Raw genomic sequence first — 23,697 nt, 5'->3', positions numbered from 1 at the left:
GGCTCTTAACCTGGAGGCTATAAACTTGGGAGTTTTTTAAAATATTTTGATAATAACATTTCAATATAATTTGTTTTACTTACTTGTATTCCTATGCATTTTATTTTATGCTTTTAGAACATGATTCTGGGAATAGGTCCCTAGGTTGGACCTGTCTCACTACCTGACACACCCTATGTAGATGATACGTGGTTACGGAGTTTTTCCCTGCTTCCAGCTTCAGCTCAAGTTTTGACTATGGTGCTACCTCTTCTTCATGTGAAGAATGTGCTCTGTCATGATCTTTTAGTTGAAATTACCAAAGTTTTCCACAGTTCTTTCAGAGTAGCAGCCCTGAACCAAGAACCATCAAAAATCCTCCTCAAGGGAAATAGGAGTGGCCTATTTGTTCTCAGTACTTTGGCTAAATGAGGTTTTTCACCTCCAGGAAATTTCTGTTGTGCTCTCCCGTGCAGATGAGTTGGAGATAGGGAGTGGGAGGAAGAGGCACCGCTAAGCTAAGCTTAGAGGACAAGGTTATTATTTGACATCCCCTTCCCCCTAGATACATTCCTGCCTTTTATATGTATGTATATGTGTGTATTCACAAGTGTCTATGCATGTATGTATATGTATGCATAAATATAGTTGGCTGTGTATGTACTGCTTGCATGTACAAGTGTGTATATGTGTGTGTTTAGAAACATAAATAGAAGTGGGATCTAGAGTATTATCTAGTTTATCTGATCCCTGGTTCCAGAATCATAGAATATCAGAGATGGAAGAGATCTTAGAGATCATCTAGCTCAGCCTATTCTGTGTCTGAATAAGAATTTCTCTTCAGTATATGTCATGTGTACATCTGGCCTTTGCCTGAAGACCTTGAGTGAATGAAAACCACTACTGTCTGAAGCAACCTGTTCTATTCTCTCATAGCACTAAGTATTAGGAAGTTTTTCTTTACCTCAAACCCAAATCTGTCTCTCAGCAATTCACAACATCACTCTTATGTCTGCCTTCTTGGGCCAAAGAGAACAAAGGTAGTCCCTCTTCTACATGACAGGCCTTCAAATACTTGAAGAGAGCCATCATGCCCCTACCCACCCAAGTCTTCTTTTCTTCAAGCTAAACACCCCAAATTCCTTCAACCAATTTTTATATGGCTTTTTCCTCAGGCTTTTTGCCATCTTAATTACACCCTTTTCTGAATGTGCTTCAGCTTTTCAATGTCCTTCCTAAAATGTCATACCCAGTATTGAACACAATATTCATTTACTATGCTTAAGAATAGTGATTATAATTGAAACCAAACTTGGAAGGAAAAAGAAAGATTGAAAGATACTTGCTGAATTAAAATGAGTAGGCAAATCTATAGTTATCAGAAAAAAAGCTAATCATTCTACCATTTATAAACTAAAAGACATACAGTTAAAATCATTTAACTTTTTTAGTTTAAGAAGCTCCACTTCTAAACCAAAGAGGTATTGCCTCTGATATTGATAAACAGCCAATTTGTCTCTTTGGCCTTGCCAGCAAATATGCAGCCAAAGAAAGCTAGAGCACAGGAAAATGAGAACTCCAGGCTGAATAATTCTGAGGGGTTGGAGTGTGAGATTCACTCATTACATTACTAAAGACTCAGTACTATAGATAAATACATTGTGTATCTCTGCTTAACTATATGACTATGTTCAGATTCTGGAAGAAGGAAGCAGTGCATTCTTAGTGACCCTACCCTAATTCTTCATTACAATTAGTACTCTGTAGAGTAGAAAAAAGGAAGAGTTGTCCAGAAGGCCAAGATCTGCTGTAGGGCCCCAGCTCTTTGATATCAGGTCACCTTACTAGATTGCACATAAGTAGTAAGTAGACCTACTAGACCATAATAAGTATACCAGATATATTAGGCAGAGTTAAAATAGCTCATGATCATGCTGAATTGTCCTTTAGCATCATGCTGATTCTGTCAACATTCTCCTTGACATCCCAAGAACACTTGAATCGTTCATGGAAAGAAAAAAATGTTAAGCCTTTTCAACTAAGGTTGAGAAACTGATAGCAAGTTTCAACAAAAGATATCGATTAATCATTTCACTGAGTGAAGCATTGTAATACATGCCTATAATCCTAGCTACTGGGAAGCTAAAATCAGTAGAACTCTTAAGCTTAGGAGTTCTAAGCTGCGGCAAGGTAAGCCAATTGAGTATACTCACTGATATTAAACAGTATCACTATCATGATACCCTAGGAGCAGGTGGTACACCAGGTTGCCTAAGGAGGGAAGAACCAGCCCAAATCAAAGTTCCTGTGCCAGTCAGAGTGAGGACAGGCATGTGAATAGCCTAGATTCTTCCATCCTGGGCTATTAAATCCAGATAGGAAAACTGAGTCATTAAAATAATTAATATTAATAATTTCACTGAAGTCAAATCTCCCTACTTGCTAAGTTGACCAATGAGTTTGGTTTTTCTTTGTTTCTTTTTAGAAGGAAAGTCTTATATTTTCTGTGTATGTATTTTGTTTTTGCTTTCCTATGTACAGTAGGCTTTCCCTCCCCTGACCTCTCCACCTACCCACACTGGAAAAAAAAAATATCAGCTAATTCAGAGAAGAAACTGTTTTGTTTTGTCTTTGTATCCCCAGCACCTTTATGCCAGAAAGCACAAAGTAGGCACTTCAAAATGCTTGTTGATCGATTAATTGATTGCTTCTCCCCATGGAACCAACAGAGTTCAATTCTGGTCTACCTAGACAACATTTCTATTGTGCGGTTTCCAAAAGAAATTGAACAGGGAGTAAGGCAAATCCAGAGGGCATGTTGGCACAATAATTCTCATATGATATTCTCCAATTCTGTCACATTACTCTGATTAGCCTTGCTTTAAGTAATATAGCTAATAGATGCTTCCTTAAAGTGTGGCTGCAGTAAATGGACTTGTCACTTTCTAATACAGTAGAAGAGATGGGAAAAGGGAAAAGAAGGAAATTAATCCCATTCTCCCTCAGAAGGGGGCTTAAGGAATGTCCCAGTCACATGAGAATCAAGCTCGATAGAGCAGAAAAAATAGGTGTAATATTTTATTCACTTTTTCTTTTCTTCAATCACCTCAATTCTTCCATCAAATCAAAAAAAGGAGCAAGCCATCATCAGTTTGCATCGGCCTGGCCAATATGCACATGCCCAGGCAAGGTACATGGAACACTTGCCCACCGGTATCACAAGAAAGACGCTGTGCTATATGGATCATCACCCAGCCAACAAATCAATTGGCACCTACATCTGCCCCCTTGACACTGCCCAGTAAATCACTCAAGACTTAGAGAGCCAATATTGAGCTTCCACATATATTTAGTTGATTATCCAGTATGGCCTGGATACAGCAGAGTGTACTAGTTAGGTAACTGACTTAGGAAGTGATTTTTACTTTTCCTCTATGGTCAGTGTAGTGGTTTTCTATTTGGTAGCTCTTTTAAGTGACTTTAGCTTGAAATCTATTTTAATTGCAAAAGATGGATTAATAATAGCTAGCATTTACAGGTATATTGATAGATATAGATATAGCTATAACTTTAAAGCAGCTAGGTGGCAAATTGTGTAGAGGAACAGGCTTGGAGTCAGAAAAACTCATGTTCCTGGGTTCAAATCTCTCCTCAGACATTTACTAGCTGTGTGACCCTGGGTAAGTCACTTAACCCTGTTTTCCTGTTTCCTTGTCTGTAAACGAGCTGGACAAGGAAATGGCAAACTGCTCCAGTATCTTTGCCAAGAAAACCCCAAATGGAGTCACAAAGAGTCAGACAGACTGAATAACAACATAACTTTAAGGTTTACAAAGCACTTTACACATATTATCTCATTTGATCCTCACAACAATCCTGTGAAATAGGTGCTATCATTATCACCATTTTACAGATAAGATAACTGAGGCTGAGAGAGGTTAAGTTACCTGTACAAGGTCATACAACCAATAAACATCTGAGGCAGGATGCAAACTCAGGTGTTTCTGACTCTCGGTCCAAATTCTCTCTCTCCACTGTGCCATGTAGTTACCTCATTAAAGCTAAATTAAATTAAACTCAGCATCCATTGTATTTCCTTAACATGTTACTGTATAAATAAATGTAAAGAAATATTTATTTCAAAAGAGCTCTCTGAACTGAAAGTCTTAACAAAAGTGATTACTTATAAAATCTTACTATGGTATGGTTCTTCTTTGAACAATGAACATTACATACATTTGCTGCAATTTTTTCATATTTGTACCTGAGATCATCCCTAGTAACCCTCTTTCTTCTGATCAATTTCAAGGTATATCAATGCCTGTTCCAGTCATTGGCCTACAAGATGACTCCAAAGTCTTTAAAGAAGAGAGCTGCTTACTGGCTGATGAGAACTTTGTCCTGATTGGCTCTTTTGTGTCCTTTTTCATTCCCTTAGCCATTATGGTGATCACCTACTTTTTAACAATAAAGACACTTCAGAAAGAAGCTACTTTATGTGTGAATGATGTTGGCACAAAGAACAAATTGTCATCTTTCAGCTTCCTCCCTCAAAGCTCCCTGTCTTCAGAAAAGCTCTTCCAGCGTTCCTTGCACAAGGAACCTGTGTCTTATGGAAGAAGGACTATGCAGTCTATCAGCAATGAACAAAAGGCTTCTAAAGTCCTTGGTATTGTTTTCTTCCTGTTTGTTGTAATGTGGTGCCCCTTCTTCATCACCAATGTGATGGCAGTCATCTGCAAGAAGGCATGCAATGAAAATATCATTGGAATTCTACTGAATGTATTTGTTTGGATTGGTTACCTCTCTTCTGCTGTCAATCCATTAGTGTATACACTGTTCAATAAAACTTACCGGTCTGCTTTTTCTCGTTATATCCAGTGTCAGTACAAGGAGGACAAGAAACCTCTTCAGTTGATTTTAGTGAACACCATACCTGCATTAGCTTACAATTCTAGGCAAGTCGAAATGACAGAGAAGGATGAAAAGAAAGACTCTGAGGTAACGGATAAAGACTACACTGGGATTGATATCGGAATACACAATTTAGATAATTCACCCAAGGACAGTGTCATCCCAGTGAATGAAAAGGTTAGTTCTGTGTGATCATACCAGACAGTGAGTGGCTACATGGAGCACACATTGAGAAAGTTTTCACCTAATTGAAAAGAGAGAAAGACTTGGAAAAATTAGGCCAGTCTAATAGATCCATCAATAGCATCAACATATTGCTCATGTTATTCTGTCAGTGGAAAGCAGAGTTAAATACTATAAAAATTGCATCTTTTTTAAAAAAATAAAAGAAATTCATAAAGAATTTCAGCTATTTTAAGCATAGCCTTTACTAAACTTATTTTTTAATATCTTAAAAAATATATTTCTTAAAGGCAAATACCATTTATGGTATAATTTTAATGATGGCCACAAATAAATCAATTTTGATATTTTACTTTTGAAAATGAAAACTATGCTACTGTGTCATTTATTGACAGCATAGGATTGAATTAATTACTTTCTGGTATAATTATTAATAAAAAGAAATTTGAAGATAATAAATATTTTTAGAACCTTTGGAATAAAGGATAATGTGTCAACATATATACTTTGAAAAAAACTACCCAGGGTACTTGTCTTATAATAATAATAACTGTATTGATTAAATAATTACATAGAAAATTTGGTAATATTTTATTAATATTATTTATTCAGATGCCATTCTAAAATATAAGTGAGCTCTCTGCTATTTACCATATGCTGCATTTCAAGTTAATTTTCCTCAGAAGTTGTAAAATGTCATTCAGTTATCATTACTTCCAATTCCTTTAAAAAAAAAAAAAACCTTTTCTTTATTCTGAATGTCTCCTGTGTCCTCATGCTAGATTTTGGATATATCGTTGAAATGACTTATTCATACTACCAAATAGATTTATACAAATTGTTTTTAGAAAAGATTACTTTTAATATATCCTTCAATTTTTCTGTGATGCTATGTCTTCATGATAACAACAAAAATGTTTTGGAAATGAATCAGAGCAGATGATTCTTGACAGCAACATCTGAGGCAGCGTCTAAGATCATGCCATATTGGATGTGTTCAGTCATTACAGCTGTCTTTACAATCAATACTAATCAGTAGAAATGGGCCTATTCATGTTAGTCATTAAAACAGCATAAATTAAAGAGAATTGATGTCACCTTAAGTTAATTTCACATATATTAACAAATGGGTAACCTGGAAATCAGTTTCACCGCCTTTTAGTTTCTTTTCCCCACTCCCACCCACCCCCCCCCAAAAAAAGTTGCTACTGGTACATTGAGGGGAATCCTATGAACCAAAACCTACTGATTAGTCATTAAGGCATTAGGTTCACACTTTGCCTTATTTTTAATACCCTGGGTATTAGTTCCAGGTAGAAAACCAAAGCAAGGAAGGAAAAAATATGTTTGGCCAAACAATAGAGTAACATTTGAAAACAGCGGTCTTATATAGGAAGCATCATGTTGTATTTGAAAGAGTTCCAGATTTGGAGACAAAGGACATGGGTTCAGTCCTGGCTTTTCCACTTACCATTGATGTAATTATTAGTAGGTCACCTAACCTCCTTTGGCTTTAGCTTTCCCATTTGCAAAATGGACTATTGAATTCAACAAATATTAAGCATCTGGGATTACAACGATACAAAACATCACTTGCCCTCGAAGAAATGGCATTGTACTGAAGAAGTGGCAACTAAGATCCCTTCCAATTCCAAGTGTGCAAAAGACCCAATCTACACTGCTAAAAATGTGAAGTATTATTATACCTTAAATTTTGTTCATTCTTTCTAGGAGAAAAAAAGGCCTATTTTCATATTACTTAGTGATGCTAGACTATGTATAACAGTGGAGGATCTGTTATTTCTTTAAAGTGTTTTCTGTTTTAGTTTTTTTAAGGTCATTTGAATATAGGATATTCATACCTTGATCATGATCCTTTCAACTATTACACTAGGTCAAATAGCACTGTGATTGCTGTTGAAATGGGATGATATGTGGTTATCAACAGGAAGATCCCATATTGCCAATTCTGTTGAGAATGAAGGATTACTTACTGTCCCCACCCCAACTCCAGGCCTTCAGAACAGATTATTCAAATGAATTATGGGGAAGAAGGGGGAGAGAATTCCTGAAGGTTTTTCATTTCTGTAATTTACAGCTGCTTTAAGGATAAATTCAGCAGTTATGTCCTACCAGATATATTGCTGACTGAAGTAATGGTAGAGTAACTCAAAAGCTAGAATACCTAGTATGCAGCTGATACCAAGCCTGTGTTTGAACTGAATTATTTTTTAATGGTTATGTAGATATATTGGATAAAGTTCAAATGCTACCAAACTTCTTGTTTAATGTATTTTGCCTTAGTTTGTGATGTTGCACATCTCTTTATGTATATTATAGAAATGGAATTCCTACCCTCGTATAACCTATCTTGAATTAAATGTACATAATTATTGCCTGACAGCTACCTGACAACTGTATAGATATTATCAATGTCCATCAATGTGTTTCTCACTCTCTCCATGAAGTATACATCTTTTATTATGTATATATAGATAAAGATGGCTATGTATATATGTATATACACAGATATGTTCAAACAGTTGATCCAATATTTATATATTTATATGGAGGAAGAGAGAGAAACTAATTAAAATAAGTTGTATTTATATGCATATATATATGTACACACACACACATATGGGCATGTTTGTATTTTGTATATTTCAATGTGAAACTGTGTTCTAAGATTTTTAATATATCCCTTGACTGTCACAGCAGATTAAAGTGGTATAGTGCCAGAAGCTTCTTTATAAACTGGAAGTTTGTTTTAAATAATTTGGGAATTCAAGGTTAATATAATTGTGATGGAAATGAAAGAATATAGCTGCATATATATGTATATGTATGTGTGTACGTAAACACACATGCATATATATGTACAAATATATATATATGTATGTCGATTCTTCAAGCATCTGTGATTCCATGGCTCTGGGTGCTCCCTCCACCAACACAGATTGACAGCAACCTTTTTATATCTTGATAAATGGGTCTTTGTCAATTGCTGTGACATTTATCACCTGGTGGCCAGCCTGCTAGGTTGGACCTTGGAGGAGAAACATATGGTCCCTTTCTTGTCCTGAACTCAATGTCTTTTCATCTTACAAGCATCTGCCAGAGATTGCTCTCCCCTGGAGCAGGCACTGAGAATCGTGGTGGTTTCACTCTACACCATAATGAGGCATTGAGGAAGAACTGCTGTGGAGGAGGTTACATATAAACATAGGTGTTTGGTTTACTGGTCTCAGATAAACCAAAACCTTAAGGCACTTTATAAACTCAGTCTGGGGTTTTCCTGACTACTTTATCTTTTCCGGTGAATTCTTATTTTCCATAACTATGTGTACTCTTTGGACAACTGATAGATCTTGAAAGACTGACTTTAAAGGATTCACTCAAGCAATAGTATTATTCAGATTATCAAGTTTGTTTGTTTGTTTTTTCCTTTAGTAAAACTCATATGGTAAATCCTTCTAACATGATGTAAAAGGATAAATGCCATTACCATCTCAATGAAAGTTCTCAGGAGCAGAATACATGTATTTAATCCGCTTGACCACAGTGCCATCTCATGGTCATTTTTAAAAGTGCTATTCTAGCCAACCAAGTTACTTACTGCGCTGCTTTTAGCAAATGGTGCTGTTGTCGTTTTGTGCGTCACTGGAAAGTATTCATAAAGCACTGAATTATTCTATGTGATATGATATGCAACAAGTACAGGGCAAATTATTTTGTGTATGGAGTGTGATTAAAGAAAATTTAGGATTTCAAGGAATGACTGTAAATAAAACATACTTGAAAGTGAATGAATGGAAAAACGGTGTGTGTCTATGGATGTGTCAGCACAAGAGGCCATAGGAGTACGAAGATTCAGCCTGCTTGATTTGCCCTGTGTCATTCTGAGGCACCAGAGTATGGCAAAATGAGTCCCAGATTTGTAGTCAGAAGACTTGGATTCAAATTCTGCTTCAGCCACCGTGGAACCTTGGTCAATGTAATTCACCTCTCTGGACCTCACTTTCCTTATTCATATAAGAGGGAGTTCTACTCAGTTTCCCCTAAGTTCTCTCCCAGTCCTAAACTTATGATTCTATGACCTTAATTTTCTTTTTTCTTAATTGCAAAACATTTATTAAGCTCCCTGTGTCATGTGGAAGAAATATTAAAATGGATCTTAAACATCTATGTTATCATTGTTACTATTACTCCGTTGTCACCTGACTGACAAAAGTCGGTGATGGTTACAATATTACGTTAAGTGATTATTAATCATCTACTGTGTACCCCCAATGACAAGAACATGGAACAATGTTCAGCTTATTATACTTGGAACTAAGTATATGAATCAAGTACAATGGAATCGAGAGTCCTCAACTCTAACTTTATTTGTATGACCTTTAGTTGTGCAAGTCACTCAACCTCTCTCATCTTCATCTTCCTCATCTAAAAAAATAGGCATAATATTTGCTCCAACCACTTCATAGAGATGACTGGAGGATCAAGTAATATAATACTTTACGGTTCATGGAGGATCTTAATATTTGGAGAGCCACGAAACCCTGTTCTTGTTATCCTACTGGAGACAGGAATAGAAGTCACACCGCTGCTTATCTAATTTATTGCTCTGTCTCATCATCTCTTAGAAGATGCAGCTAATCAGAGGTAGCAACAGAGAGCAAAAGTTAGCCTTTATAACATAGCATGAGGGATGCTTTTCAATGTTAATTTTAATAAATGAGTATATTTTAAGTCCAGAAAATTTCCCTAATTGTCACATTTAGGTATTGATTTTCTAGAAGAGTCAAATGCAATTTTTAATTGCTGCCTGGAGTACCCAGATATCTTGTCATGGCTCTGCAAATGACATTCTCCAATCCAAATGTTTGGGCATTGAATTTATGCACACAAACCAACATGAAAAATGGAGGTAATTATCCATACTAGTTTTTGTCCTAGACATGTGAGTACACTGGTTAAAGAAGTTCTGGTTAAAAAAAAACTTTTTATCAATTTTAGAGAGTTGAATAGAGCCTTTATTTATTTGCCCAGGGTCACACAGTCAGTATATGCCCATAAATTTTAAAAGTATATTCACTTGAAATATCCTGACATATTTCAACCCAAAATTGGAGGAAGTCAGGAAAGTTTATAATAATAAAGTAATTGCCCAATTCTACCTTTCATTTTCCCTGAGTAGGAGAAGCTTACAAAACATAAAGAACAAAGATATCTCATCAGCAAGTCCCCAGGGAATTACATAGCTAAAGAAGGAAAACACTGGGATCCAAGGAGAAGTGGACAGCTTTTGTCTTTGACATCATTCTAACACCAATTTCTTTTTTATGTTTCTCTTCTCTTCCCCCACTCTTATCCCTCAGGCACTGAGTACCTTAATGCTTCTGGCTTCCTCCAGGACCTTATACTAGTACTCTGACCCCTCCCCAATCAAAACTAGCCTCTTCTGTGTCCCATTCCCTCAGGGACCTGTTCTCCAATAAGAAACTGATCAGAACTAAGTATAACTAACATTTTCATAGTTAAAACTGGCTCAACTTCCAACTAGATAGCCGTGGTGACTTTAGAAAAGTGACACCCTTTGCTCAATTTCTGGATTTATAAAATGAGCAGGATGAGCATTTTCACTTTCACAAGTATCTACATTTAGTTCAAAGCTTAGACTAATATCCGAATGACATGACAAGAGGAGGAGAGAAAAGAGGAAGCACCAGGTTGGGGAAGGTATGTTTTTTCAGTCAAGGATTTTTCCTAGTGCCCTTTATATCATACCATATAGGTATCTACTCTCCCAACATGTTGTGCCAATCTTGTCTACCAGGTCATAAAACTTAAGTAAAGATGTTTCTTGCAAACGCAGACCACTTGGAGTAGTGTAAGCAATGAAATAAAATTATCTATCTCTTTTTTTTAAAACCCTAATAGTTCACTGAGATGTACACTTTTAAGTATGTCAACCTGGCCAGGCACATTTGGAAAATAGGCAGTTTTTATACCCATTTGGGGTATCAAGACTATAACATGGAGTCGAGAGTCAGAAGTCTGTCTTCTAATATGAACTCTACCTCTAGTTAGCTGTGTCTTTAGGCAACTCACAACTCTCTGGACTTCAGTTTCCTCCTTTATAAAATGAGTAGGTCAGATTATATCCTCTAAATTCTTTTCAGCTATAAAGTTACATGAGTCTATGACTGCTAGGGAAGCCCCACCACATCTTTGATGATGTAAGGCACAGCTTCATATACAAAAGTGATAGGGGGCACTCAAAGGATTACCACATTTTTTCCAAATTCTTCAGAACTAAAATCTGAGCCAATTTTGTTTTCATATTCACATGAAAAGCCTGTGTCAGTATTAGATTGCAATTGATCTTAGCCAACAGTTCAATGTTACCTGGGAAGAAGGTCTTCTGCAGAGTACCCCAAGGATTTGTGATTTGCTCTGACATAGAACATTGTTGTCAATAACTCGGATAAAGGTGGCATACTTATCAAATTTGCAAATAACACAACACTGAGAGATTGCTAACACATTGAGTAAAAGAGTCAAAATTCAAAAAGATCCTGACAGGAGAGAATATTGGGGAGAATCTAGTAAGATGAAATTTAGTAGGAATAAATGTAAAATGTTACACATGAGTTCAAAAAATCAACTTCCAAAGTACAAGATAGAGGAGGATATTGAAAATCTAAAGGAAGTCACTTAGGAATAGTAAAGAAACTTAATGCCATATGAAAAACTAGTTGAAGGAACTGAAGATGTGATTCTGGAGAACAGAAATTAGAGTGGATATAATAGCTATCTTCATGTAGATATCATACACTCCCCATCCCAATGATTCTAGAACAATGGTTGCCAGAGTAACTAATCCTATTCCCCACCTCCAGATGTCTATTCCCTTACTGCCAAATGTCCATGCCCTTACTTATAAATCTACATATCAGCCCTCATCTCTACAGTACTACATCACCAAATATCTTTTGGACGTATTGGACTGGCTGTCTAGTAGACCTCTCAAATTCAATATTTAAGAAACACAACTCATTTTCTTTCCTTTTGCTCCCCTTTCCCCAACTTCTCTATTACTATCAAGACATTATCGTATCACATAGGCTCACAACTGTGGTATTATTTTCAAATTCTCGTTCTCACTCATCTCACAAATTTAGTCCATTACCAAATACCTTCATGACACATCTTCTGTACATCCCCTTCTTTCCAATCACACAGCTGACATCTTAATTCAGGCCCTTAACATTTCTTGTCTAGACTATTGTAATAGTCTTTTAGCTGGACTCTCTACCTCAAGTTTCCCCCTTCTCCGATTTATCCTCCATTCATCTACTGAAGTCATTTTCATAAAATACTGATCTGACCACATCTCTCTCTCTCTCTCTCTCTCTCTCTCTCTCTCTCTCTCTCTCTCTCTCTCTCTCTCTCTCTCTCTCTCTCTCTTTCTCTCTCTCTCTCTCTCTCACACACACACACCCCATCCCTCCAAGATCAAAGATAAAATCCTCTGTTTGACATTTAAATCCTTTCACAACCTTTATAGACTTCTTACATGTTGTATCCTCTCCATATACTCTAAAATCCAATGACCCTGAAATTCTTGGTGTTTCTTGCATGCAACATCCAATCTCCTGACTCCATGCCTTTTCACTGGATGTCCCTCATGACTGTAACACCCTCCACCCCTCTGTCTCCTCTTTCATGACTCAACTTAAAACCCAACTTCTAAAAGAGTCATTTCACTGTCCCCCACTTGCTCCTTTTCTTCTTCTAAGATTTCTTCCCATCTACTCTCTATATGTTTGTTTAAATACTCATTTATGTATATATCAACTTTCCCTTTAGAATGTTCTTTAAAGGAAAAGGCTATTTTTACCTTTCTTTGTAACCACAGCAACTAGACCAATGCTTGACACATAATAGATTCTTAATAAGTACTTTTTGATTGAGTGAATAAAGTATTCAAAGAGCTGCCATGCAGAAGAGGATTATACCTGTTCTGCTTGGTCCTCTAGGGAAGAACTAGTAGCAATCAGACAAAGGAGAAAGTTCCTCCACATTAGAGTTATCCAAAATTGTAATAGGGTGCCCGAGGAAATAACAGGTTCTTCCTCACTGTTGGTCTTTAAGCAAAGGTTGGAATACCATTTGTTAGTTATATTGCAGAGAAAATCATGGTTCAGATAGGGTTTGCCCCATCTAGGTGGCCTCTTAGGTCTCTTTCAACTCTGAGGCTCTATCATTGTGAATTAAATTGCTAACAATTAAAAGAAAGAAAGCTAAAATATTAACTTAAATGGTTCTTACTCCAATAATAATTTACTATTTTTAATAATTTATTTTTTCAATTCATGGAACAAAACATTTTTCCAAAATATTTCCATAACATAATACAATGAAAAAGATGATTGTACATGAAACTGTAAATCTACCATGTAAAAATTTGCTGTTCCTTCCAAACATACAACAAAGTTATCATATCAATTTCTTCCTTTTTTTCCCTTTTTTTCTACTCTCCCCCACCCTGCTTTAGAGATGGCCACGATTAGACACAAATAGGCATATATATGTAAAATCATTCTATACCCACTTCTACCTATCAGTTCTCTCCCTGGATACAGATAGCATCCTTCTATATATGTCCTTTATTTTTAATTTGTGTATTTATAACTTAGTTGCTCAAAGTCATTCTTAAAACAATATTGCTATTATTGTATACAATGTTCTTTCTCTTGATTCTGCTCATTTCACTCTTCATCAGCTCATGTAAGTTTTTCCATGATTGTCTAAGATCATTTAGCTCATCGTTTCTCATAGCACAGTAGTAGTCCATCACAACTATACACCACAACTTATTTAGCCATTCCCCAATTGATGGGGATCTTTGAAATTTCCAGTTCTTTGCACCACAAAAAGAGATGCTGTAAACATCCCATTCACATTCAAATTTATTATTTGTGAATTTCTCTCCATGAGTATAATCCTGAATGAAAAAAAAAATGGACATTTGATGAACTGAAAGACTTTCATGTATTTGTAACAAAAAAAAAGAACTCAATGGAATATTCAATAAAAATGATCCAGAAGAAATACAAGGAAAGCATTAAATACTAATTATAAGGCACTCATCAAACTGTGTATACACACGCACACACACACACACATCATATAAAAATATAGATATGAAAATGTTATCATTAATCTTAAAACTGTCATCATTACTAAGGTAGTTTGAAAAAAAGGTTGGTGCTGAGTTGTGTATGATGGGGTAATTCTAAAACACAAAATTGGGTAGTGAAAGGGAGCAATTACATTATAAAAATGGAGTATGAAGGTAAGAACTAATATGGAAGAAACTGGTGGGGATGAAATGTTGGTTATTGTTGGAATAATAATTTAGTCTTAAAGATGGCCTTTCTCCATACACATAGAAGCTTAAAAAAAGATATCATGGTGCCTCTTTCAATATTCCTCAAACCCTTTTTTGGTGGGGGGAGAGAAGAAGAGGGAAGGCAGAGGAGGAGAATTCCCTTGAGTTCTCTTACTTTAAAGAGTCAAAAGATAAATCCCACAGAGGTTAAATTTTCAGTATACAAAACTTGACCAATCTTTTTAAGTGATGATACTATTAAGAGAGCCAAGATAATTTACTTTATGTTTTTATTGGCAAGTAATCGTTTATGGAATACAAGGAAGAAGAAAATTTTGAACATAATAATGGCATTTTTCTATTATATATGCATAGCCAAAATATTTGAAATTTATACTGCCTGTCTTATCACATTACATTTAGTTAGTAAAATACTATCTCAGATGCTGCCAGACATTATGTATTTTATTAATCAGATGAGCTGACATGAATAATTAGTTTGGTCAGTGATAAATCATAGAATAAAATTCAATATTCCTTGCTTCAATAAAAAGTAAAACTGGGGCAGCTAGGTGGTGCAGTGGATAGAGCACCGGCCCTGAAGTCAGGAGGACCTGAGTTCAAATCTGGCCTCAGACCAAACACTTAACACTTACTAGCTGTGTGACCCTTGGAAAGCTACTTAACCCCAATTGCCTAAAAGCAAAATAATAATAATAATAACAACAAAATAAATAATAAAAAGTAAAACTATCCAACACACTAACAACTTTTAAATATACATGTATTTACATAAAATATCTAAAACACCTATTGAGCAAATAAGTTTTTATTCTCAAACATACATCTCAGATTCTTACAAACAATACTCAACCTATTAAGGCCATTGCCAGTCACCCTGACCTATGTCTTGCCACTAAACCCAAATGGCTCTGGAGGAGAAAGTGAGGCTGTTGAATTTTCATGGCCCTTCCTCACTCAAATCCAAATCACTTATAAGCCAAGACATCACCCTCCTGATAACACTGATCCTTCACAAGAACTAAGGATGAATAACAAACAGCCTATAGAGACTTGCAAATCAAATAGCCTACCAAAGATAATGCCTTCTAATCATGATGATAAGTTTTATTATAGTTATCCATTTATATTCATAAGAACAGTATTCTCCATTTTTAAAGTACTTTAAGATCCTAGAATTCAAATGACAGAGCATCAATTAATTTATTCAGTCAGATAAATAAATTTATTTAATCTGAAGTTGCTGAAATGGTTTGGGAAATGATACAAAATCATAGAATTTTTTAGCAGAAAAGAATATTAGAGGTTACTAGAGGATTTTTTACAAATGATATACTGTGTCTCTGAAGTGAAGACACTTGCCAGTGTCACACAGATTGTGGCAGCTGAAGACAGAACCCAGCTCTCCCAAGTCCTAGTGCAGACTTTTCCTTAAATTAGAAAGGTGGGCATAATAATTTTATTTGGTATCTATCTCTAAATGTTAATTAGGCTATGGGAAGGACCATACAATTCTTTCAACAAGTATTTAATGAATATCTACAGTAAACACAAATAAAAATTTTGGTGAATATTTGCCTGAACCCATTTCTCAGATTTAATTTGGGATTTCTTTTGACTACCTTTCCATCTTTTTGCCTTATAATGACCTAGCCCACTGGACATAATTATGAGATAACAAACTCACAAAACAGTTGCCTTCTATTTCATATACCATATTTTGAAATAACTTTGATAAGCCGGAGAGCATCCAGTAGAAAGTGATTAGGATGGTGAAAGTTCTGAAGATCAAGTTATCTGAGGCTAAATTGAAAGAACTAAGGATGTTTAGCCTAAAGAAGAGGAGACATGAAGGATGTATAATAACTTATATGTATGTAAGTATATGGAAGATGAAATAGAACTATTATGATTGACTCCAGTTTTAGGCATGATATAAATAATTAATCAATCAAAATATATTAAGTGCATACAATGTACCAGACACTATTCTAAGAACCTAGGGTACAAAGGAAAAATAAAAATGGTCTGTGTCCTTAAGAAATTTATAGGAGGCAGCAGGAAAGGCCTCTGGCATTGGAGTTAAGTCTTTTGACAAGCCAAGGATTCTAAGAGATGAAGGTGAGGGAGGTAAAGGTGAGGAAATAGAACAGTCCAAGTATGGAGAACAACCTTGTAAAGGAGTGGCAAGAATAGATGGAAAGCTGTGTATGAAAAACAATAAGTATACTACTCTGGCTGGATTGTAGAGTGCATGTGGGAGAATAAATTCTAAGAACAGAAAGGTAAGAAGGGGGAAAACTATGAAGAGTTTTAAATGCCTAAATGAGTAGCCATTAGAGTTCATCAAATAGGAGGAAGGATATGGCCAGAACTTTGCTTAAGGAAAATACTTTGACAGCTATGTGAAGGATGGAATAAAGTGAAGATAGACCTTAAACAGAGAAATTAATTGGTCTTCATTTTCTACTACCTCAATTCAACAATCATTTATTGTGCCCAAATGAACACAGCTTAAATAGAGGCAGCATAGATGACTTCAATAGAGAAGGTATCAATCTGCATTGATATAGAGGAGGTTACTCTCTACGTGGATAAAATCACAAGTTCTTTAGACACTGGGGTTTCAGAGAGAAAATGAAATAGTTTCTAGGATAACATATTGTGCAGTCAAGGATATATAAAGTTTGCTTTTCTCAAACTCCAACAATCTATCTACTATCCCATATTGTTTCTCTTGTTTAGTTATGGATTGAACTAGATGACTTCTGAGACTTTTTCCAATTCAATTTTAAGGGTGAAAGGAAAGTATCCTACAAGATCATATATCTAGAGCTGAAAAGGACCTTAGGGGCCATCTCATCCAACCCTTCATTTTACGGATAAAGAAACTCAGGCTCAGAGATTAAGTAACTTGCCCAAAGCCACACAGGTAGTATGTATCAGTGATAGGATCTGAATCCAGTTCCTCCAGTTCCAAAGGTGATGTACTTTCCAAAACGTCATGCTGGAGGTAGCACATGATCTAAGTTTAGAAAGGAGATAAGAATTCCAAAAGAACAAGATATGGAAGAAAAGTATTCCACACAGAAGTGATCTTGAAGCTCCCTTCCAGCCCAAAAACCTATGATCCCAAGTCACAAAGTCAAGCAGACCAGGAAAGAATGAAAAACCCAAAATACAGAGATGGCTTCAGCATGTTACGTGTCTGAGATGATCGGCAGATACCCTGAAGATAGCTTTATAAACCCTTTTACTTCCAAAGATAAGAGGTTGAGATGTTCTTTTTCTCTCTCCATTGAATAGAAAAATGAAAAATGTTGCTTTTTTTCAAGCATGAATAGAAAAATTAAAGTAACTGATCACTTCAAAATTTAAAACAGACAAGACCTGTTCAAGACTGATGGTGTGCTAGGAAGAGAGCATTATGCTTTTACAAAATGGCATTACTCTGCTATCAATCTTTCAGGAGTCACCAAGACAATCAACTAGTATCAAATTGATGTTAAATTTGTTTCTCTGCTACAACACATGTGAGACTCCATTTTTGGAAATGTACCCATTCACAGGCAGGGACACTAATCTGTCAGTGGTTGGATGGCCCTATCCAAGTATAGGAAGTTATTCCAAATGAGCAATAGTATCTACAGACATTGAAAGAGGGCTGTTAGTAATTCAAATGCCATGTCACTTTTGACTGTTTAAATCAACATGAATAAAGCACTAAAACCATCAGAAGGCACTTAGGATATTCAGGCTCAGAGATATTTACTTGAATAACTTTAAAAGGCAATTGAAATCTTTCCTACTTGGAAAGTAGGTGTTTTGTTCCGTGTTTTATTCTACTTGGCTCAAGTTAAAGCTAAAGTCCTTAATGGTTTTGAATGGTCCTGTTGTTGGTTTGTCCATTGCTCTGAAAGAGGACCATGACATCAGAGAGATGGTGCCATGTCTAGCAATGATTTGGATTTAAGTGAGAGAGGTCTATGCAAAGCCACCTGCCTCACTTTCACCTCCAGAGTCATCTGGGTCCAGTGACAAGTTATAATCAGGATGACTGCAGAGGACCCTGGATGTAGTGGGAGATCTTAGCCTTTTTAAGCTAGGATCTTTAATTGGTCTCAGTTTGACAGAGTCAATACCTCATTCAGTAATTAAGCGAAGTAAGAAATAAGGTAAAGAATGGCTTCTTTTGCTAGTCAAAAAAAAAATCAACCTGTGAAGGGAAGACCCTCGGGGTTTCCAGCCAAAATAGAAATAATTGCTATTTACATTCACTCGGAGCCAATCAGGGCCCAGACAATGTCTGAATGGGGCTTGGCCTGGAACCTATTGTCCAATCAGTAAGAGCCAGTGTGATTTGGATTTACCATATGGTCTTCAATAAAAAAAAAAAAACTAGCCCATAAACCCCAAGAGATCTTGCAAGGTTTTAGCAATAAAAATTTACATTCCTTTTGGCAGAGCATTGATATACAAGGGTATGATACTTTATGTGGACAGAGGGAAAGGAAAGAAGGAAGGAAGGAAGGAAGGAAGGAAGGAAGGAAGGAAGGAAGGAAGGAAGGAAGGAAGGAAGGAAGGAAGGAGGAAAGGAAAGAAGAGGGAAGAAAGGAGGGAAGGAAGGAAGGAAAGAAGGAAGAAACTGTGTTGTCCAATTGGCCAGCTGGGTCCCCAGTGGGCAATTCCTACTACTACTCACAGAGGTTTTTGTTTGTTCTTCATTTTCAAAGAGAACCAATGTATTGTAATGTAATGTATCAATACAGGGTGATGTATTGACTCTCTTGAGAACTGGATTTAAGTTAGGCAGAGTTGCATAAAATCTTCAGCCTCACTCTCTCTTCCAGAGTCATTGAAGTCCAAGATAAAAGTCAAGATAACTGCCGAGGATGTAGTGGATGACTTTGGAATCTTTGATGTCTGACCAAGCTCTAAGCACTCCACAGCATCTTCTTCAGTTGCCTTCATGGTTGTCCTCATCCACCTCTTCTGCTGGGGGAAGGCTCCACATGCTTGGGTTAGACACTCCCCTAATTCATACCTATTATCTTCAACCCTCCCATTTGCAAAGACTATTTATTGGGTTGTGCCCACTGCACACACTACAGCTTCTTGGAGCCACAGGTAAGAGTTGAGTGTTGTGTTGGGTAGACACCAAAGGTGTCTGAAAATCCCTGAAAAGGACTCAGCAAGCCCTCACACCTCACACCAGAGGTATTCGACCTCCTTGAACACACCACACACTCTATATACTATGCTCATGCAACCTTTTTTTTCAAATTTGAAAAAGAATGAAAGGAACTTCAGGATGGTCTAGCTCTTCTCTCCTTTTTACCAAGATATGCATCAAGGGAATCCTATGATCATAGGTTTAGTGCTTAGAGATCATTGAGTCCAACCCACTCATTTTACATCTAAATCACTCTCATAAGAAGTAACATAGCTCTTTAATGTTTGCAAAGTGCTTTACATATGTTATCTCATTTCTTTTTCCAACAATCCCTTAAGGTTGGGATTTAAGGAATTATTATTCCCATTTTACAAATGAGGAGATGAATTCAAAGAGGTTAAGCAATGTGCTCACAACAGTAATGGGCTACTAAGTGTCAAAGCCTAAATTTGAACCCAGGTCTCCAAACTTCAAAGCCAATACTTTTTCCATTGTGCTATGTTGCCTCTCATGACTTATTCTCATGAGTTAAATGTTTTAAAATGGCACGAAGTGGTATCCAAGTCTTGTGAAAAATCTAACACCCCTTCTGAGATGCCTCTGCAGGATGGACCAGACACTGAGAAGTATGTGGCTTAATAAAATTATCCTAAAACATGATAGAATTTGACTTCTTTTGATGAAATAGATTTGTGATTCTGCTTTTTTTCTCTGTATGCATTTATATACAAGGGAATATTAGTAATGATTAGTTCCTCCTGCATGTTCCTCCTTAAATTTACCCCTTGCCTTTCACTCCAATAGGAATGACTTTTTAAAAAAGTTTCTGATCCGTGTTCCCCACTTAAGCCAAAAATATTTCACTCCCTCTTTTCCCTTCACCAGTCACAAAAAAAGAAAAGGAATAGAAGTGAAAGCAAGTATCGTGTAAAATACTAAGTAAATACTACTGAATTTTGTAAATTATATTTACAAAAATAAATTTTACTGTATGTACCCTATTGGCTGCCCAGCACGAGTTGCTAACTCTTTCAAACAACATCAAATTCTCATAAAGTTAAATTGCTTCTTCTCTTTCTTATGACAATTTCTAGTTACACAACCATTTAGCCTAAAAACCTCATCACAATGGTTAACTGCTTAAAGTTTATCACAAAGACATGTCTTATTAGAATTCAACTGAATATGAACTGATCCAACCATTCTGGAGAGTAATTTGGAACTATGCCCCAAAGGGCTCTAAAACTGTGCATACCCTTTGATCCAGCAATACTACTGCTAGGTCTGTGTCCTAAAGATATCATAAAAATGGGAAAAGGACCTACATATACAAAAATATTTACAGCAGCTCTTCTGTGGTGGCCAAGAATTGGAAATTGAGGGGATGCCCATCAATTGGAGAATGGCTAAGCAAGTTGTAGTATATGAATGTAATGGAATACCATTGTTCTATAAGAAATAATGAGCAGGCAGATTTCAGAAAAACCTGGAAAGACTTACATGAATTTATGCTGAGTGAAGTGAACAGGACCAGGAATAAATTGTGCGCAGTAATAGCAACATTATGTGATGACCAACTTTGATAGACTTAGCTCTTCTCAGCAACACAACGATCTAACACAATTCCAAAAGGCTCATGATAGAAAATGCTATCCACATCCAGAGAAAGAACTATGGAGTCTGAATGCAGGTCAAAGCATATTATTTTCTCTTTTTTTGTTGTCTTCTTTTTCTCATGGTTTTCTTCTTTTGTTCTGATTCTTTTTTCACAACATGACTAATGTGGAAATATGTTTAATATGATTGTACTTATATAGCCTATATTAAATTGCATGCCATCTTAGGGAGAGGGGAAAGAAGGGAGGGAGAAAAAAATTTGGAAATCAAAGTCTTATAAAAGTGAATGTTGAAGACTATATTCACATGCAATAGGAAAAAATAAAATACTATTAAGTGGTGGGGGAAGAATTCAACTCAATACAATACAATAAGCATTTATTATCTTCTATTTGCAAGGCCCTATGGCACTGGAAAAATGGAAAAAAATGAAAACAATCCCTGCCCTTCCAGAGCGGGAAGGAGATAAGTTGGAGTCTTATAAATCTAATCCTCAGAAATAAAATTTCCAGATGGAAATAAAAAGAAATGCAGCTTTTCTGATATTTGTCATGAAATGAAGTTGTGCTTAAATGGCATCTCCACTAATCATGCTTTCAAGATTCTCATAAACAGTCAGTGCACTGATCACATTAACTAATTATGCAAACTACATTGTAATGTTACAGAAATTCGACTTTTTATAAACTGAAAACTTTAATATTCAAAGCAATCTAAACCCTGAGAGTAGAGTGTAGAGGAAATCTTAGTAAGAAATGGCACAGCTGCTAGAACAGATACCTTTCTGCAATGAGACGTACCAGAAGGGACACAAGGAAATTTCTCCCCTGGACAAAATGACTTGTCATGGATGAATTGTTCTCTGTGTTAATGTAGGGAAGGAACATGCTAATGAGCTTACAGACCTACGGAGTCAGAATCATGGACTTTCAGATTTGAAAGGAACAGGGGCAGCTAGGTGGCGCAGTGAATAGAACTCTGGTCTTGGAGTCAGAAGGACCTGAGTTCAAATCCAGCCTCAGACACTTAACACTTACTAGCTGTGTGACCTTGGGCAAGTCACTTAACCCCAACTGCCTCACCAAAAAAAAGCAAAAAATAAAAAAACAAACAGATTTGAAAGGAACCTCAGAGGTCATCTATCTAGTCCAACCAATACCTGAACAGTAATTTCCTCTATGATATCTCCCAACAAGGAAGGGGAGACTGTTACCTTCCAAGGCAGCCTATTGTATATGCAGCTCAATCTTTAAAATTTTTCCTTATAAGAAGTCTGACTCTGACTCTGACTCTCTGTAATTTTCATCCATTGGTCTTAGTTTTACTCTTTGGAACTAAGCAAAACAAATAAATGCCCTCTTCCACATGACAGTCCTTCAAAATTTGAAAACGGCTATATGTTCCCACCCTATCACTTCAAATATTCTCTTCTCTAGGCTAAATAGCCCTAGTTAACTTTACTTCAGCTGACTATCATATGGTAAGTTTCTCACTATCCTAGTTATCTTCTCTGAATTAATGTCTTTCATGAAATGTGGTACCCAGAACAAGACAGGCTATTACAGATGTGATCTGACTAGGACCGATCAGAGTGGGATTATCATCTTCTTTCTAAACTACATATCCTTTAATGCAGTTTAAAGCTATTTTAGCATTTTTGACTGTCACAATACACTGCAGTCCATTAAAACCTGTATCTTTTTCTTTACAAACTATTGTCTAGTCACATTTCATTTAACAAGTGACATGGTAAACATTTAGTGAGCATGTCTCTGTTTTATGGGGATCAAATCAAGCAAACAAGAATGTATTAAGAACCTACTATGTGCTAGGCAATATTCTAAACACTGAAGATACAAAGAAAGGCCAAAAAAAAGCAGTCACTACTCTTAAGGAGATCAATGTGGGAGAAAATGCAAATGATATAACAAGACATATACAGGATACATAAAAATAAGATGTGTACAGAACAAATTGGAAATAATCTTAGAGGGAAGACACTAATATTATGGGAGACTACGAAAGGCTTCTTATTGAAGGTGGGACTTACCTGAGATTTTTGAAGAAGCCAGGGAAGCCAGAGCATGGAGATGAGAAAGGAAAAAGTTTTAGACATAGAGGGCAATGAGTGAAAATGTCCAGTTAGGAGGTGGACTCTCTTGTTAAATGAATAGCAAGAATCACAGAATACCTGGGGAGAGAGGCAAATAAGATGTAAGAAGAGTGGAAAGGGGAAGGTGGAGGAGGGTTAAGTGAAGGGCTTTCAAAGCCAAATAGAGAATTTTATATTTGATACTGAAATAACAGGGAGCCATTGGATTTTGTGGAATAAAAGCGTAATAAGGTCAGATTTGCACTTTATGAAGATCACTTTGGCAGCTAAGTGGAGGATGGACTGAAGTGGGAGAGA

General features: G+C 36.3%; 1 protein-coding gene across 1 annotated transcript in view; it reads left to right on the top strand.

Moving 5' to 3' along the window:
• Window positions 1–6,256, top strand: part of HTR2A (5-hydroxytryptamine receptor 2A) — a 64,174-nt gene extending 57,918 nt beyond the window's left edge. Inside the window, exon 4 of the mRNA XM_020993783.2 lies at window positions 4,289–6,256. Within this exon, the coding sequence (XP_020849442.1) occupies window positions 4,289–5,085 (797 nt within the window). The 3' untranslated portion in view covers window positions 5,086–6,256. The remainder of the gene's footprint in view (window positions 1–4,288) is intronic.
• Window positions 6,257–23,697: the final 17,441 nt, after the last annotated feature.

Source organism: Phascolarctos cinereus, unplaced genomic scaffold, assembly GCF_003287225.1.
Source record: "Phascolarctos cinereus isolate Bilbo 61053 unplaced genomic scaffold, phaCin_HiC Scaffold_726;HRSCAF=1367, whole genome shotgun sequence".
Lineage (NCBI taxonomy): Eukaryota > Metazoa > Chordata > Mammalia > Diprotodontia > Phascolarctidae > Phascolarctos > Phascolarctos cinereus.
This window is presented reverse-complemented; position numbering and strand designations above follow the sequence as displayed.